Source organism: Channa argus, chromosome 2 (genome assembly GCF_033026475.1).
Source record: "Channa argus isolate prfri chromosome 2, Channa argus male v1.0, whole genome shotgun sequence".
Taxonomy (NCBI): domain Eukaryota; kingdom Metazoa; phylum Chordata; class Actinopteri; order Anabantiformes; family Channidae; genus Channa; species Channa argus.
In genome coordinates this window covers 31,593,024-31,608,826 of record NC_090198.1, presented here as the reverse complement: position 1 = coordinate 31,608,826, position 15,803 = coordinate 31,593,024, and the positions used below count along the sequence as shown (strand labels likewise).

General features: G+C 41.0%; 1 protein-coding gene across 1 annotated transcript; it reads left to right on the top strand.

The window, feature by feature from the left end:
• The first annotated feature begins 306 nt into the window (after window positions 1-306).
• On the top strand, window positions 307-14,682 carry galr1b (galanin receptor 1b). The gene is made up of 3 exons (XM_067492582.1): window positions 307-1,184; window positions 6,572-6,637; window positions 13,768-14,682. The coding sequence occupies exons 1-3, from the start codon at window positions 480-482 to the stop codon at window positions 14,083-14,085; spliced, it is 1,089 nt and encodes a 362-aa protein (XP_067348683.1). The 5' UTR covers window positions 307-479; the 3' UTR covers window positions 14,086-14,682.
• The last annotated feature ends 1,121 nt before the right edge of the window (window positions 14,683-15,803 follow it).

Genomic DNA, 15,803 nt, shown 5'->3' with positions numbered 1-15,803 from the left:
TTTGAGCTGTTTATCAGTTCTTTAGCTTTCTAAATACAAATCCTGAAGTTTTCTGCTTACTGAGTCTGAATGTGTCCTGTCAACAACAGGTAATCATCTGTCCCCTGACAGGTTCCTGCGTAGTCTCCAAACCCGATGAAACCTGTTTCATTGTTAAAGTGGTTTTAATTTGAAATTCTCTGAGAGGAAGCAGTTTTCCATGCATGTGTTAACTTGTCGTGTTTCCAACATTGTGTGGATCCCGGACTCGATCCGCTGCTGGACACAAGTGATTCGCTGTTCTATTGCGTTTTTCTACCTGTCGATTTGCGCTGCGTTTGCCTGTGAGGTTTGAGTTAGGGGTGGGGGGTGGGATTGGACTCTCCGTTCACTTTACATTAGGGAGGTGGCCTAATTCTGCAGGACACCACCACATGGAGCTGGTCCCTCAGTCAGTGTCTTAGGTTTATTCTCCCCAGCTCCCCTCACGGAGCATCAACATGCTCCTGGGTCGGAACGACTCCTCTGGCTGGGCTGGATTACTGGACATTAACCGCTCTGAGCTGGCAGAGGCAGGCGGGTCGGGGCCGGAGGCTGTGGTAGTACCGGCGGTCTTCGGGCTGATCTTCCTGCTAGGGGTGGTGGGGAACTCTCTGGTGATGGTGGTCATCGGTAAGGTGAGGTACAGAGTAGGAGGAGGCGGTGGGGGAGCAGCGGGAGGAGGGGGCAAGCGCTCTGGCAGCACGACAAACATCTTCATCCTGAACCTGAGCGTGGCGGACCTCAGCTTCCTCCTGTTCTGCGTCCCGTTTCAGGCCACCATCTACTCGCTTCCGGAGTGGGTGTTCGGAGCCTTCCTCTGCAGGTTCGGACACTACTTCTCCACCGTCAGCATGCTCGTCAGCATCTTCACTCTCGTCGCCATGTCCGTGGACCGGTACATCGCCGTGGTGCGCTCTAAGAAGTCTCCGTGCGTTCGGAGCCGCAGAAACGCACTGACCGGGGTTTGCGTCATTTGGACTCTGTCTTTGGTCTGCTCGGTACCGGTGGCCCAGCATCAGGTCCTCACCAATCATCCCAACGCTCCGAACAGCACCTTCTGCTGGGAGAACTGGTCAGGAGCTTCTAAGTGCACCTACAAGGTGACAATCCTGCTGATCGGATACCTGCTTCCGCTGCTCCTCATTAGCTGCTGCTACACCAAGGTCAGTTCAAAAAAGCGTTTAACGGGATAATGTTTGACTCCCAGCTGCTGTAAAAACCCTATTAATAACAAGAGCAGAGAGACCAAAGGGCGCGCTCAAAGTCCTGCTGCTCATAAAACTCGTGCGTAAAAACCAGCGGAGAAGTTTCAAAATAAAACTGCGACAAACTCATCCGGCGGTTGTAGAGGTTCAGATAAAAGTGGGTCACTGCAGAACAGCTGGTGAATAGTTTTGCCTGTTTTTCTGCTTCTGGTGGTTTTCTCAATTATAAAACGTTGCGCCACAGTGTGTCATTATCTTAGTTTTAGGTTCTGTTTACACAATAAACTGTTTTTTCTTTGTACAATTTTAATAAACAAGTCATTAGTATTAGAATTTTAGTATATTTAGCATTAGTATATCATCAAATATATTTTTTCACACTCAGCTGCTCAGCTCAGTCTCCATGGCAACAGTTCTGAACCAGTTTTTATACATCTTTCTATTATCTCGACAACTTGTCATGTTCAGGGTCCATCCCAGCTGTCATTGGCTGAGAGGTGGAGTCCACCTTGGACAGGTCTCCAGTCTGTCTCAGGGCCAACACAGAGATACAACCATTCACACTTACATTCACACGTAATTTAGAGTCACCAAGGAAGTTCGCATGCATGTCTTTGGACTGTGGAAGAAAAATGAAGGAAACCCACACAAACACGGGGAGAACATGTAAACTGCACATACAAGGTCACAACCAGCAGTTGGATTCAAACTGGGGATCTTCTAGCTGTGATGGGTCTGGTGAGCACTAACCGTGCTGCATATTTAAACTTTTTTTTGACATAAAAATAAAAATTCTCCATGTATTGTCTTTCTAAACACTTTCTAGTGTAGAAAACAATTATTACTGCAAATAAACTAAACGTTTATTGTTATTTGTTTGTTGTTTCATCATCAGTGCTATCTGTCAATTATTTATTTATTGTTTGGTAAAAAGGCATCACTTCCTGTTCTGGGTAAACATTCCATTTGATCAAGCTTTAGGGAAAAGGATTTTAAAGTTGATATTTTGCTGTGGATGCAGCTTCTCCATCCTACACTGGAGGAGAAACTGCATGAACACATAATTCAGACTCAAGCAAACACCAAAACATCTAACGTGAGCTCTCCCTCCAATGTATTAATTCCTGATCCTGTCCATCTTCGTCTCTCCCAAAGAGAACCTCAACATCTTAAGCTCTGCTACCTTCAGCTCCTGCCTCCCTTTCTTCAGTGTCACTGTCTCTAAGCCGAACAACATCCTCAGTCTCACCACCCTCTTGAACACCTTTCATTCTCGCTGATACTCTTATCACACAATACACCTGAAACATTTCTCGACTCGTTCCAACCTGCCTGCACTCGCCTCTTCACCTCTTTTCCACACTTTCCGTTGTTCTGAACCGTTGACTCTAAGTACTTAAAGCCATGCACCTTCTTCACCATGGCTCCCTGTAACCTCACCATTCCACCTGGGTCCCTCTGATTGACACACATGTGTTCTGTCTTACTGCGGCTAAGCTTCATTCCTCTGTTTTCGAGGAGACCTCCAACTCTCAATATTTTCCTCCACCTGCTCCCTGCTTTTACTACAAATCACAATGTCATCTGCACACATCATAGTCCTGCCCATCACCAGAGCAAACAAGAAGGGGCTCAGAGCCGATCCTTGATGGAGACCCACCTCCACCTTGAAGTCCTCTTTCACACCTACAGCACACCTCACCATGGTCTTTCAGCTCTCATACATGTCCTGCACCACTCTAACATACTTCTGTGCCACTCCAGACTTCCTCATACAATACCACAGCTCCTCTCTCAGCACACTGTCATACGCTTTCTCTAAATCTACAAAGACACAATGCAACTCCCTATGACCCTCTCTGTACTTCTCCATCAGCATCCTCAAAGCAAATACTGCATCAGTTGTACTCTTTCTAGGCATTACCCATATTGCTTCTCACAAATTTTCACCTCCGTCCTTAGCCTAGCTTCCACTACTCTTTCCCAAAACTTAATTGTGTGGCCATATCTTTAATCGCCCTAATCTGCTGCACATCCTTCTCATCTCTATCTCTTTGTCTGGCCAACCTTTACAAATCCACCTCTTCCTCTTTAGTGTCCAACCTAGCATACAAGTCCTCATATGCTCTTTGTTTGGCCTTTGCCACCTCTACCTTTACCTTACGCAGCATCTCCCTGTACTCCTGTCTACTCTCTTCAGTTCTCCCAGTGTCCCACTTCTTAGCTAACCTCTTTCCCTTTATACACTTCTGAACTTCCTCGTTTCACCACCAAGTCTCCTTGTCCACTCCTCTTTCCAGATGACCTGATCAAATTAGTTGTAGTGGTCAGGTCATCTGGAAGCACCTCCAAACCAACAAGAGTCTGTCTCAGCTCCTCCCTGAAAACTACACGACATTCTTCCTTTTTTAACTTCCACCACTTTGTTCTCGACTCTGCCTTTGTCCTCTTCATCTTCCTCACCTCTAGCATAATTTTACACACCACCATCTGTGTTGTCTGGCTACACTCTCCCCTACCAATACTTTACAGTCACTGATCTCTTTCAGATTACAACGTCTACACAAGATGTGGTCCACCTAAGTGCTTCTACCTTCGCTCTTATATGTCACCTTATGTTTTTTCTTCTTCTGGAAGAAACTGTTCACTACAGCTATTTCCATCCTCTTTGCAAAGTCTACCACCATCTCTCCTTCTGCGTTCCTGTCCTGAAGACCAAACCTACCCATCACATTCTCATCACCTCTATTCCCTTCACCTACATGTCCATTGAAATCTGCCCTAATTACCACTCTCTCACCTCTGGGGATGCTCTGCATCACTTCATCTAACTCACTCCAGAATTTCTCCTTCTCTTCTAACTCACATCCTACCTGTGGGGCATAATCACTAACAACATTGAACTTCACCCCTTCAATTTCCAGCTTCAGACTCATCCACCTGTCTGATACTCTATTCACCTCTAGAACATTCCTCACAAACTCCTCTTTCCAGATAACTCCTACTCCATTTCTCATCTTATCTGACCCATGGTAGAACAACTTGAACCCTGCTCCTAAGCTTCTAGCCTTGCTACCTTTTCACCTGGACACACAGTATGTCTACCTTCCTTCTCTGCATCATGTCAATCAACTCTCTAGCCTTCCCTGTCATAGTCCCTACTGTCAGTCCTACATTCTTAACTTTCCTCTTCTCACTCTGCCTACGAACACACCTCCCTCCTCTTCTTCTTCGTCTTCGACCAACAGTAGTCCAGTTTCCACCGGTACCCTGTAGGTCAACAGGACTGGTGGCGGTCGTTGTTACCCCGGGCCCCGACTGATCTGGCTTGAAAGTCATTGTCATAATTCGCATGTTTAATTTGGCGTGTGTTTTACGTCAGATGCCCTTCCTGACAACCCTCTGCATTTATCCAGACTTGGGACTGGCACAAGAAGACACAGGTAATTCAATGAAAAAACAAAAATCACTCCTAACCCTCCTGTTAGGAGTGATTTTTTGTTTTTTGTTTTTTCATTTCATCGACAGGTAACAGAAAACACTATACAACAAGGATTTCAGTGAAGTAACCTAGAACACAAACCCGAATGAAAATAAGACAAATTATAAAACACCAAAATGCAACCCACTAAACCTAAATTATCAAACAGGAAACACAACAAACACTAAAAACTAAGGGGACAAATGAACTGAAAGCACACCAAACAAAATAAGACACGGAAGTGGAACATAAACTACTAAACCAAAATGAACACACAGAAAACACTAACAAATTGAATTGGACTTAAAAGTTGGTAGAGTCCAATTCAAGGGGAGCCAGGATTACTTGAGTCAGGTAAAGCAAACGTTTAGTGTGTTGGCAAGGAGACAGACAAGGATCTGGCTGGGAACTGTGGGGAAAGCTGGACCTTAATAATGAGGGGAACAGGTGCAAACAATGAGGGATAATGAACGTTAAAGTTAAAGGAAAGGTCTAGGATCAGGAAGACAGGGCTACAAAATAAAAGTCCAAAGGAAAGAAGTGTAACTGAGGGCCATATCGTGACAGATCCAGGGCCTGAGACAACAGGCAGTGGATGAAATAAAGAGCCCTGTTTATAGAATAAGGATTTCAGAGCTCCATATAACCAATCTAACATAGGAGTCTAAGTGTACTAACATTAGATTGGACATGACTCTATCAGTAGGCAGAAAGTAGAACCAGAGAGGAGCAGTTTTTCAGGCTCAGGCAGCACTTGCCACAGGGACAGTGTAGTGCAGGTGAAGCATGGACATGATGGGTTTGATTAAAGCATCATTTGCTGACAGGAGGAAGCTGGTCATGAAGAAAATTCAGAGCAAAGAAGACACTATTAATGTACAAAGGCAGTTTTTCAGGCACAGCAGGACCAATGATAGAGAAATGGTAGAGTTCAGAAGACAAGCATGGACACGGAGGCAGGTAGGATTAGATTCATGTTAGAAACAACTTAGGATGCTTTCCTATTTAAACCGATGGCTGACCTGTCTGTGTTCAAGTGTAGCTTTACTTTGGCACATCCTTTCAGGGTGTAAAACAAGCCATTTTCTAACCCCAACCCTTCCTAAATGGATGTGAGGGACAGCACATACAAAACAATTAGTGCACCCAAAGTAACTAAAATATCTGTCATTATTAACTCTGTTCAGCCACACTGGCTGTAATGGGGGCATGAATATTAAAAACAACATATCAGACTAAACTGCTTTCTACCCTTTTTTCTACTGTCCTCAGTTTGACTCAGCCAAACTTCTGCTAACTACTGTGAGGAAACGGCATCCACCTTGACTTTGTAATCACTCAAACAAACCAGTCAAACCTCTTCTATAACTCATGTTAGTTAGTTTGTGCTGCCACATGTCAGCAGGCCTTAAGCCTGCCTGAAGCTTCCGACATTTGGGAACAATCCTCCTGTACTAACCCAATTCATTATAACAGATGTTGTAGTGTACGGAGCGCTTTCTGCACTTACCTGTCCTCTCCCTGGTCACTCACCTTACACACTGTTTTAGGGAACCCACTCAACAGAAGAACCTATAGCCAACCTCCACATACTGGACCTCAGCTTTCCAGCCACGAGTTTCACAGTTTAAAATTAATTTGTTTAGTTTGTTTTTCTGACAGCTGACTGGGAATATCAGAATAAATTTGTGTGTGACAGTGCTCTTATTGGGTACACCGCTGTGAGCTCCTGCTGGTTTTAGCTAAAACTGCCAAATATCATTTCAGGTTATTTAAACTCTTTCTTAGGTGCACCTATTTGAACATGGTTGGTTTAGTCACATGGACAAAATGAGGAATCCTGTTTGTGTTTGTGTTTCTCCAGGTTTTGTTTCATCTTCATAAAAAGATGAAGAACATGTCCAAGAAGTCTGAGCGCTCCAAAAGAAAGGTACAGTTGTCCTGGTTTGTCCTGCTTATTCACACCAACAGTTGTTTCTGTCATTTAGCTTCACTGATGGAGATTAGAACAGTTGGATTATTCGATTGGATAGTGTTACATAGCTTTGACATCATCCTAAAAACATCTAAACATAAATCCTAGCGACTGTATTAGCTGCCAGTCAAAGTCATTTTGTCTCGATTGTAATCATTAATAGTATCTTGTTCATATGATGCTCATGAACATGTGAGTGATTCATGGACCGACGAGACCTGACCTCACACTCATCACTTTCCCTTCATCGTTAAAATTTTTTTTCTTGCAGCTGCAGCCACAAAATAACTTTATTTTCAGAGAAGTGTCTGCTGTCCTTGTCTTTACATTTTCTGTCCATGTTGAAAACTGATGAATTCTTCTTTATTTAAACATTGAGGATGATGCATAGAGCAAGATTTTAAAGCCAACCAAGGTGAACAGTCCAACACAGTGTAGGCAAATATTCAACAGGAGACATGGACTGTGAGCAGGTTTTGGTTCAGCAAGTATTAAATCACAAACAGACCCTGAGTCTGGTACCATCCAAGTGTCATTCACAGAGAGGGTTTAAACTGCAGGAGGGTTTGTTTTCTGGGTGGAGCTGTGATTTTTGTGTGTTGTGGTTGATAATGAATGTCTAATGTACAGTGGAGTTCGCTGTTCGACTGTGGGGATGAGCTGTAATCAGACTAATGAGCAGCAGCAGCTGTTTCCTCACACACTGACTATAAGAACACACTTTAACCTGCATTGTGTTATTGTCCATCAGAAAGAATCCGAGAAACACTGGAGGATGAGCACAGATATGCAGTATGACCCAAAATGGCATTCACAGACATTGTGAGTGAACATATCAAAAAACAAAAAAAATCTACAAAGAGAGCAGCACAATGTTGACAGTATAATCCACAGCAGTTTTTACTGCTTTCACGTATTGGACATTTGGTCACACACTTTTATTACCAACTATCACATCCTGAAAAAAACTGAAAGTTACAGAAATAAGGGTAAAAAGAAATCCACCAGTCCCAACTGTGACTGAAACATTTATCAGAAGTGTTTTTATTGATCTGGTGATGACAGGAAACACCCACATCCAGCACAGCCAATCACTCATCCCTGTGGGCCTCTTCTTTGACTCTGATGCTGATGATGCTGCTTTCACATTAAATAGACAAAGTGCTGCAGTTAGACCATTACGAGTTGGTGAAGCTGAATGTATCTTTGTTCCTTATGAAATTATGTTCTTCTCTCTTTATGAAAATGAACAGATAAAAGAAATGTAAACTAGAGTCTCAGTAACAGACTTTCCAGATGTGTAAGCCACCCAAGCAGCACAGCCAATCACTCATCCCTGTGGGCTTATTTTTTGACTCTGCTTTAGCATTGTCTTGCTAAAATAAGCAAGGCCTTCCCTGAAAGAGACAAGTGTCAAGACTATAAGACTATAAGACTATAATTCCCTCTTGATCAAGCCCTAGGCAACAGTGGAGAGGAAAAACTCCCTTTAACATGGGAAACCTCCAGCAGAACCAGGCTCAGGGTGGGCAGCCATCTGCCTTGACCAGTGAGGATGACTGGAAAGTGAAAAAGAGAAAAGAAAAAGAGCAACAAAAGCAACAACAATAAATGGGAAAGTTGGTAGGACCATAAGCTGCACACTGGAAAACACACAAATCCAAAGCCAGGGTCGCCCAGCAATCTAAGCCTATAGCAGCATGACTATAACTGACTATAAGCTTTATCAAAGAGGAGGGTTTTGAGCCTAGACTTAAAAGTAGAAAGGATGCTTGTTTCCTGAATCTGAACTGGGAGCTGGTTCCACAGGAGAGGATCTTGATAGCTAAAGGCCCTGCCTCCCATTCTACATTTTGAAATTCTGGGAACCACAAGTAGGCCTGCATTCTGAGATCGAAGTGGTCTACTAGGATGATATGGTACTATATGTCTTCTATATATGATGGAGCCTGACCGTTTAGAGCTTTATATGTAAGAAGCAGGGTTTTAAATTCTATTCTAGATTTTATGGGAAGCCAATGGAGAAAAGCTTGTCAAGGTGAAATAGAATCTCTCTTACTAATTCCAGTTAGCACTCTTGCTTGCATTGTGGATTCATTGCCGGCTTTTTAGAGAGTGAATGAAGCATCCCAAAAGTAGGGAATTACAGTAGTCCAACCTAGAAGTAACAAATGCATGGACTAGTTTTTCAGCATTACTTCGAGACAGGATGCTCCTAATCTTGGCAATGTTCCATAGGTGGAAGATGGCTGTTCAAGCGATTTGTTCTGATTTGTTTGTGAAGTAAAGGACAAATTCTGGTCAAAAATAACTCCAAGGTAAAAAATTGTAGGACGTCCAGGCCTTTATGTCTTGTAGGCATGCTTGAAGCTTGATAAACTGATTTTTTTTTCATCTGGTTCCATAGATAGATGTAGCTTGGTATCATCAGCATAGCAAAGTAAAATTAGAGTGTTTTCTAATAATGTTGCCTAATGCATAATGTTGCATAAACATTAACAGATATATATAAAGTAAAAAGTATTGGTCCTAACACAGAGCCTTGTGGAACTCCATAGCTAACTTTGTGTGCATAGACGATACATTTACATTTAGTCATTTAGCAGACCCTTTTATCCAAAGCAACTTCAAGTGAGGTACAAGGCAAGTAAAAATCTAAGTAAAGGAGAAAACATCTAAGCAAAGTCCTATCAAAAAAGTGTTCACAGTTCACGACATGCAAGTGCGAGAAAGAGCAGAAAGGATTTTTTTTTTAAATATATATTTAATTGCATTGGAAGATGCGGAAGAGTTATGTTTTCAGCAGTTTTTTGAATATTGGAAGAGCGTGGAGGATTCATCATTAACATGAAAAAATTGAAATCTATCAGATAGATAATATTTAAACCAACCCAGTCCAGTTCCTTTAATCCCAATTTCATGTTCCAGTCTCTGTAAAAAAATTGTGTGATCAATGGTATCGAATGCAGCACTAAGATCTAACAGAACAAGTATAGAGACTAGCCCATTATCTGAGGCCAAGAGAAGATCGATGGTGACTTTTACCAGTGCTGTTTCTCGACTATGATGAACTCTAAATCGTGACTGAAAGTCTTCATACAAATTATTCCTGTAAAGGTGGTCACATAATTGTTTTGCAACTACTTTTTTAAGTATTTTAGAAATAAAGGGAAGATTAGATATTGGTCTGTAATTGGCTAAAACATCTGGGTTAAGATGTTTTTAAGATGTTTTTTTAAGTAGGGGTTTAATTACAGCTACCTTATAGGCCTGTGGTACATAGCCTGTTTCTAAAGCTCGAATAATGATATATAATACGAACGTATCTACTAAGGGTAAAGCGTCCTTGAGCAGTCTAGTTGTCTAGTATAGTCACTGCCCTGTTGCCAGTTAACATAATTAGTTCTCAAATGTTCTTCTATTTGTGGCAATTACTTTTCCAGCCTTTTGTTCCTTCTGTTCCAACCCTTTGTGTTGCTGGCATCAAATTCAAAATGAGCTAATATTTTCTATGAAATGGTCAAATGTCTTAGTTTCAACATTTGATATGCTGTTTATATTCTAATGTGAATAAAATTCTGTTCTGTTCTAGCACAAATGACTGATGGATCTGGTTTTGTTGTTTGTTAGAGGGTGGAGGTGGAGGCGAGCCCCACCCTTGCTGGCAACTGACAGTGAGCAGACGTCCTGCAGCAGCAGATTACTGATGAGTTTACCGCTGCTCCTGGGTCAGTGCAGCAGAATAAAGTCTGCTGGGTAAATATTTAGATTCACAGTCTGAGTCTGAGTTTAAGGCTTCAGTCACAGCAGACAGAACAACTCCATCCTCTGTAGGAACAACACCTCACAGTTTATAACATTGAACTTCTGTTTGACTGTCTGACTCAATGTGATCAGCCCTGAAACAACACAAAAGATTAGGTAGAACAACAGAAACAAGAGAGTGTTTAACAGAACAGTGGAGTCACCATCAGCTCCCCTACTTTGGAGGGACTGCAGACAAACATGGTGGACCTTCATTATTCTGCCGTGGTGTGTTTTACTTCTTCAGTAACTTGCTGTGTCTCTGACTTCACCGCAAAGGGTTAGAGAAGCTGCACATTTAATGAAAATAACTAAGTAGCTACCATCTTCACTGTGAATACTCTAATACCAGTGGAATCAGGGAAAGGCTGGGTGCCATCTGTATTTCCACATGGACAAACTGGTGTTATCACTAAGGCTGGATTTTAGTCAGAAAATTTATTTTTAAAATTTTTTCAGACAGAATCTCAGGTCTCTGTGTTGACCGATGAACTGTTCCTTAGGGAAGAATTTGCTTATTTCTTTGGAGGATGGAGTGATTTGAGTCCAGCAGAGAACTGAATCTTGATCCCAAAACTGTTTTTTGTAGGTTACTATATCCTGAGCTTTTCCAGTCCACAAGTGTTCATGGGGAAAACACTGAATTCCAGTTGTTGTGGGTGCTCATAGTCACTTTGGATTAAAGTGTTTGCTCAGTAGCTCAATGTGACAACAGACAAAACCTTTTGTAATTAAAGTTGTGCTCCATCCAGCTTACAATTTGTTTTACACACGTATAGAGTTTTATTCTGAGTCTGGGATTAACCCATTTAATCACAGTCATAGTAGTGATTGCTATACACATACAGCCTCTGTAAGTACTGTATTTACACTCCATGTCCATGTCATTTGACATTTGAGATCAAGATAAAAAAAGATAACAAAGGACATTTATTTCCTTGATATATTTATACAGAACAAACCAGTTTTGGGATCAGATTGTTCATAAATAAACAGTTTTAAAGTAAATCAAAGCAGATTCCTTTTTCCTCCACACTTTGCTCCTCTCATCACTTTTGTAGGTGTTTGTTTTGACCCATAAATCTTTTGTGGTTCATCTCTAGACAAATTCCAACCTGAGTTTCTGATTCTTCCTGCTGCTGAGGGGTGTCCATCAGTATAGTATGTGGTTCAGCCTCTGTATTTGTGCTCATTAAGTCTTTAGATGGTGGACTTGATACGTTGTTGCTGATGTCACAATATATTGTTTTTTGGGTTTTTTCACAGCTCTCACAAAATGAGATTCAAAATAACTTGGTTTTCTCCTGTATGCAGCTCTCTGACGATGAGAAAACATGTAAATCATGTTGATGTATCCCTTTTAACAACACATACAGTACAGGTTAACGTGAAACACCTGTCAGTCCATGTTTGCACATTGCTCACTTTGGGTGATCTGATATAAAAGTTGCAATGTTTTCTGTTGTTTAAAATATCTAGATGTAAATATCATCAATAAAAGTGAGAGTTTAGATTTTATCTCATATCCGTCTTTTGATCTTCTGATGGCCTTGCTGTCCCAACACTTTTGCATATGACATTAGACCAGATATTTATATATATTTTGTTGTATAAAGATTATAGTCACACTACAATAATGAGTGATGGATTTAATATGTTCATAAATGGGCTGTTGAATAAATGAATGACCTTATATTATTTTTAAACACTTTTCCTTTAAGAAATAATGACGATTACTTCAAAGAGTTACTGATATGTTTTAGATATTTTCATGTCTGGGAACAGCTTCTTCAGCGGTGTAAGGTCAGCCAGTGTCTCTTCTCTCTGTTATGCACTGGTAAACCCGAACTGCATAGTTCATTTGTCTTTACCCTCTGGTACAAATCATAGGATCTTCTCTAGAAATCCTGCGCATGTGGAGGCTGGTTTGCTGGACATTTGTCGTCATGGAAACAGTCAGAAACATGAACAGTCACACTTTATTTATGTAGAAGCTAAAAAGTACCTGGTCAGGGTTTGTCAAAAGTGGCTGGGAGCTGGAGGACTTTTATCTGAAGAAATGATCTTGTTGTGAAGTGGTGACATCAAACTTACCGTCTGAAAAGTGTGGAGATATTTTTATAAAGAGACATAAACACAATGGTTGAAGAATTTTAGAAGTTTGAAGTGGTGAGAACTTTTAGTTCTGCTGCTAAGTAGGAGTTTAATCCAAAGAGTGTTTGAAGAGTCTCCTTTTAATCCTGTTACATTAAAAGTTGAAGTCTGACGTATAAAGAATATGGTTCCAAAAATGTAGGAGGTAAAAACTGAGTCACAGAGAGGAGATGACATTTTCTCCCTCAGAGAGTCAAAACTGGACTCACCTGCGATGTTTGGGGTCTTATAGACCTCAATGTAGTAAAGTGTATATAGTTTTCCTCAATGTAGGTTTATTAATGTAGCTTCTTTAACTTGTAAAGTCAGTCCAGATATTTATCCCGACCTGTTGGACTCATGTTGATGCCAAATGTTAACTCTGTAGTTATGTTTTAAGTTGCCTCTGAAAACCCACTCCCATCAACACACTGGGTTGTAATAGATGTCACTCAGACATGTCCGCTATTTTAACAACAAACCTGTGAACCTGCAGTGAAACGTGATGTTTACAGATGTTTGGTTTAATGCGGAGGATATTTGTTATAAAGGTCAGTTTAAAACTTTGAGCATTCTTTCCATAACAGACTGAAGTGATCACAGTAATCTGAGCTAATCTGAAATAAATACCATTCCACATAAAATAAAGAACACAAAGAGTTTGACCATTGCTAACAATCACTGAGTGCATTTACATGGACATAAGTCCCTTGTAAAAGTCTAAATAAGTTACTTTCCCAAGTGGATTTTTAAGATCCATACTGTTGTGGATCAGCTGTGTGCGTCTCTCTTTTCTCTCCCACAGTCCTGTCCCTCTGCTCCAACACAAACATGCAAATAAAAGTCCCAAAGCAGCGTTTCCTGTCACTATACACTTAAAATCTATTAGCCAGGCTTCAAAATAAGTTCAACGTGGAGGAGAAATCTGTTTAGTCTGGTGGTGCATGTAAACGGTCACTATAAACAGAGATTAGCACCACCCACTGCAGGAATCGAGTTTTACTCCTTGATGCTTGTTGAGGTAAACCATTATCTGTCATCGGTCATGAGTCAAGGTTTGAATTGTGGTGGGTACTTTTGGAGTATCTGGGCAGTGTGTACACATTGCGGGTTTAGTTCTACGCTGAGCTTTCTCTGTTTTCCTGCAGACGGCTCAGACGGTTCTCCTGGTTGTCACTGCCTTCACCATCTGCTGGATGCCCCATCACATCATCGCCATGTGGGTGGAGTTTGGCACCTTCCCCCTGAATGATGCCACTTTTGCCTTTCGTATCGTCTCCCACTGCCTGTCTTATGGAAACTCCTGCATTAACCCCATCCTCTATGCATTCCTGTCTGAGAACTTTCGTAAGGCCTGTCAGCAGGTCTTCACCTGCAGCTTCCTGTACCCACCTCCACCCAAGAGCAAGGTAGTTCGTTTCCGTATAGAGAACTTCTCCACCACCCACTCCACCACCAACATTTAAAGGATGGGATTACTTTATTGGAAAGAGGAGGGAGATATGAATAGACCAGAGGTCACATGACAACAGGACAGCATGTGATTGGCTGCTGATGCTATCTTTTCTCGGCCTGAGTTTAACTGTGTTCAATAACAACAGAGCTAAAAAAATCACTCCTGTTGTCAGGTCCTGTGTTGCAGCTGGGTTGTAAACATCACCTGCATCAGGTAGTGGGTTAACAACAGCCAACCAAGCTGAAATTAAAACCTCACACTCACTACAGACAAGAAGCATGTCTCCTTCTCTGCTGTCTGGATTATTTCACTGTGATTATTAAAACTTATTTTAGACTTTCATTCTCTTTCACGCTACAAACATGTACAAATGTGACATGTCTTTAATCTGTGATATGTCCTGAGTTGGCAGTTTTTACTGGAGAGTAATAAAATACTCAGGTGTTTGAAAGTGTACATTTTTAATCAAGTATATATTTTAATACAAATGTACATGTTTAGTTGAGTTTTGAAATTTTTTTTCCAGTTGCTCAGTTTGTATTTTATTGAAAACAAAAGTGTGGCCTTGTTGATTTTATTTACCATTAAAAATTTATTTTTAACTATACACTGTATATTAGTTATTGTCCAGAAACTACTCAAGTGAGACTTTCTATTTATATCTTATTACTGTCAAAAGTTTCATGACTTGATTCTGAATTTAGTCCAAGTTATGTGACTGAACTCCACCTCTGCACCACCCACCTCCCACTTTTATTACAGGAGACTGTAGTAAGACAGCAGGACAGTCCACATACTCTGTTAGAGACTCCTCTGGGCAGAGTCTTCCTTACAGTCTGATAAAGCAGCTGTTTTTTAGATGCAGATGAAGACTGAGTCTGGGCTCAAGGAGCTGGTTGTTTGTTTTCTCCAGGGTCCAGTCTGTACCGTAATACATAGTGCTCTGTCAGGCTGTACTGTACTTTCTAAGATTACAGCATTATCTTAGCATGTTATTAACACTACCTAATTAGCACTAAGTATTTTCTAAATAAACAAAGCACTGGATAAAATGGACTTGTATAGAGAAAACCCAACAAATCCCCCTTGAGAAAGCCCTAGGCAACAGTGGCGAGGAAAAAATTCAATTTAATGTAAGAAACCTCCAGCAGAACCAGACTCAGGGCAGGCACCCATCTGCCTTGATCGGTTGGGGTGAGTGGAAATTGAAGAGAGAAATAAAAGGGTAACAAAAAGCAACAAAACATCGGGCAAGCTGGTAGGACCAGTAGCTGCACACTGTAAAACACACAGCACAGGACATCTGCAGAAAAGGACAGAGAGAGGGAGACAGAGAAGGAGAAAGAACTACAGGTACAGGTAGTCAGTGTCACCTACCATCGGACTATTGGACATGATGAGCATTTGACAAAAGTATAAGTCTGTCTCCACATCCAAACTTCGGCAGTTACTTAAAAATGAGACACTGAGAATAAATCACAGAATAACCAATATCAATATAATTTCACAGTAATTACATTTATTTTATTAGTCAAAAAGCTGATTTCTATCAATATTATTATTGTGCACATGTATGTACACATACACATAGTATAAAAATGACATAATCTCAATAACAACAGTTGAATAGAGTCACAGAGTTCATTAACACAAGGCTAAAATCTAATGTGTGATAAAATATCATACATACAGATCAACAAAATTATACAAATAGAATAAAATAATACT

Coding starts and splice junctions, on each gene's coding strand:
- galr1b (XM_067492582.1), top strand. CDS start 480: ATGCTCCTGGGTCGGAACGACTCCTCTGGCTGGGCTGGATTACTGGAC. Junction 1,185..6,571: donor TTAGCTGCTGCTACACCAAG/GTCAGTTCAAAA, acceptor GTGTTTCTCCAG/GTTTTGTTTCATCTTCATAA. Junction 6,638..13,767: donor CTGAGCGCTCCAAAAGAAAG/GTACAGTTGTCC, acceptor GTTTTCCTGCAG/ACGGCTCAGACGGTTCTCCT.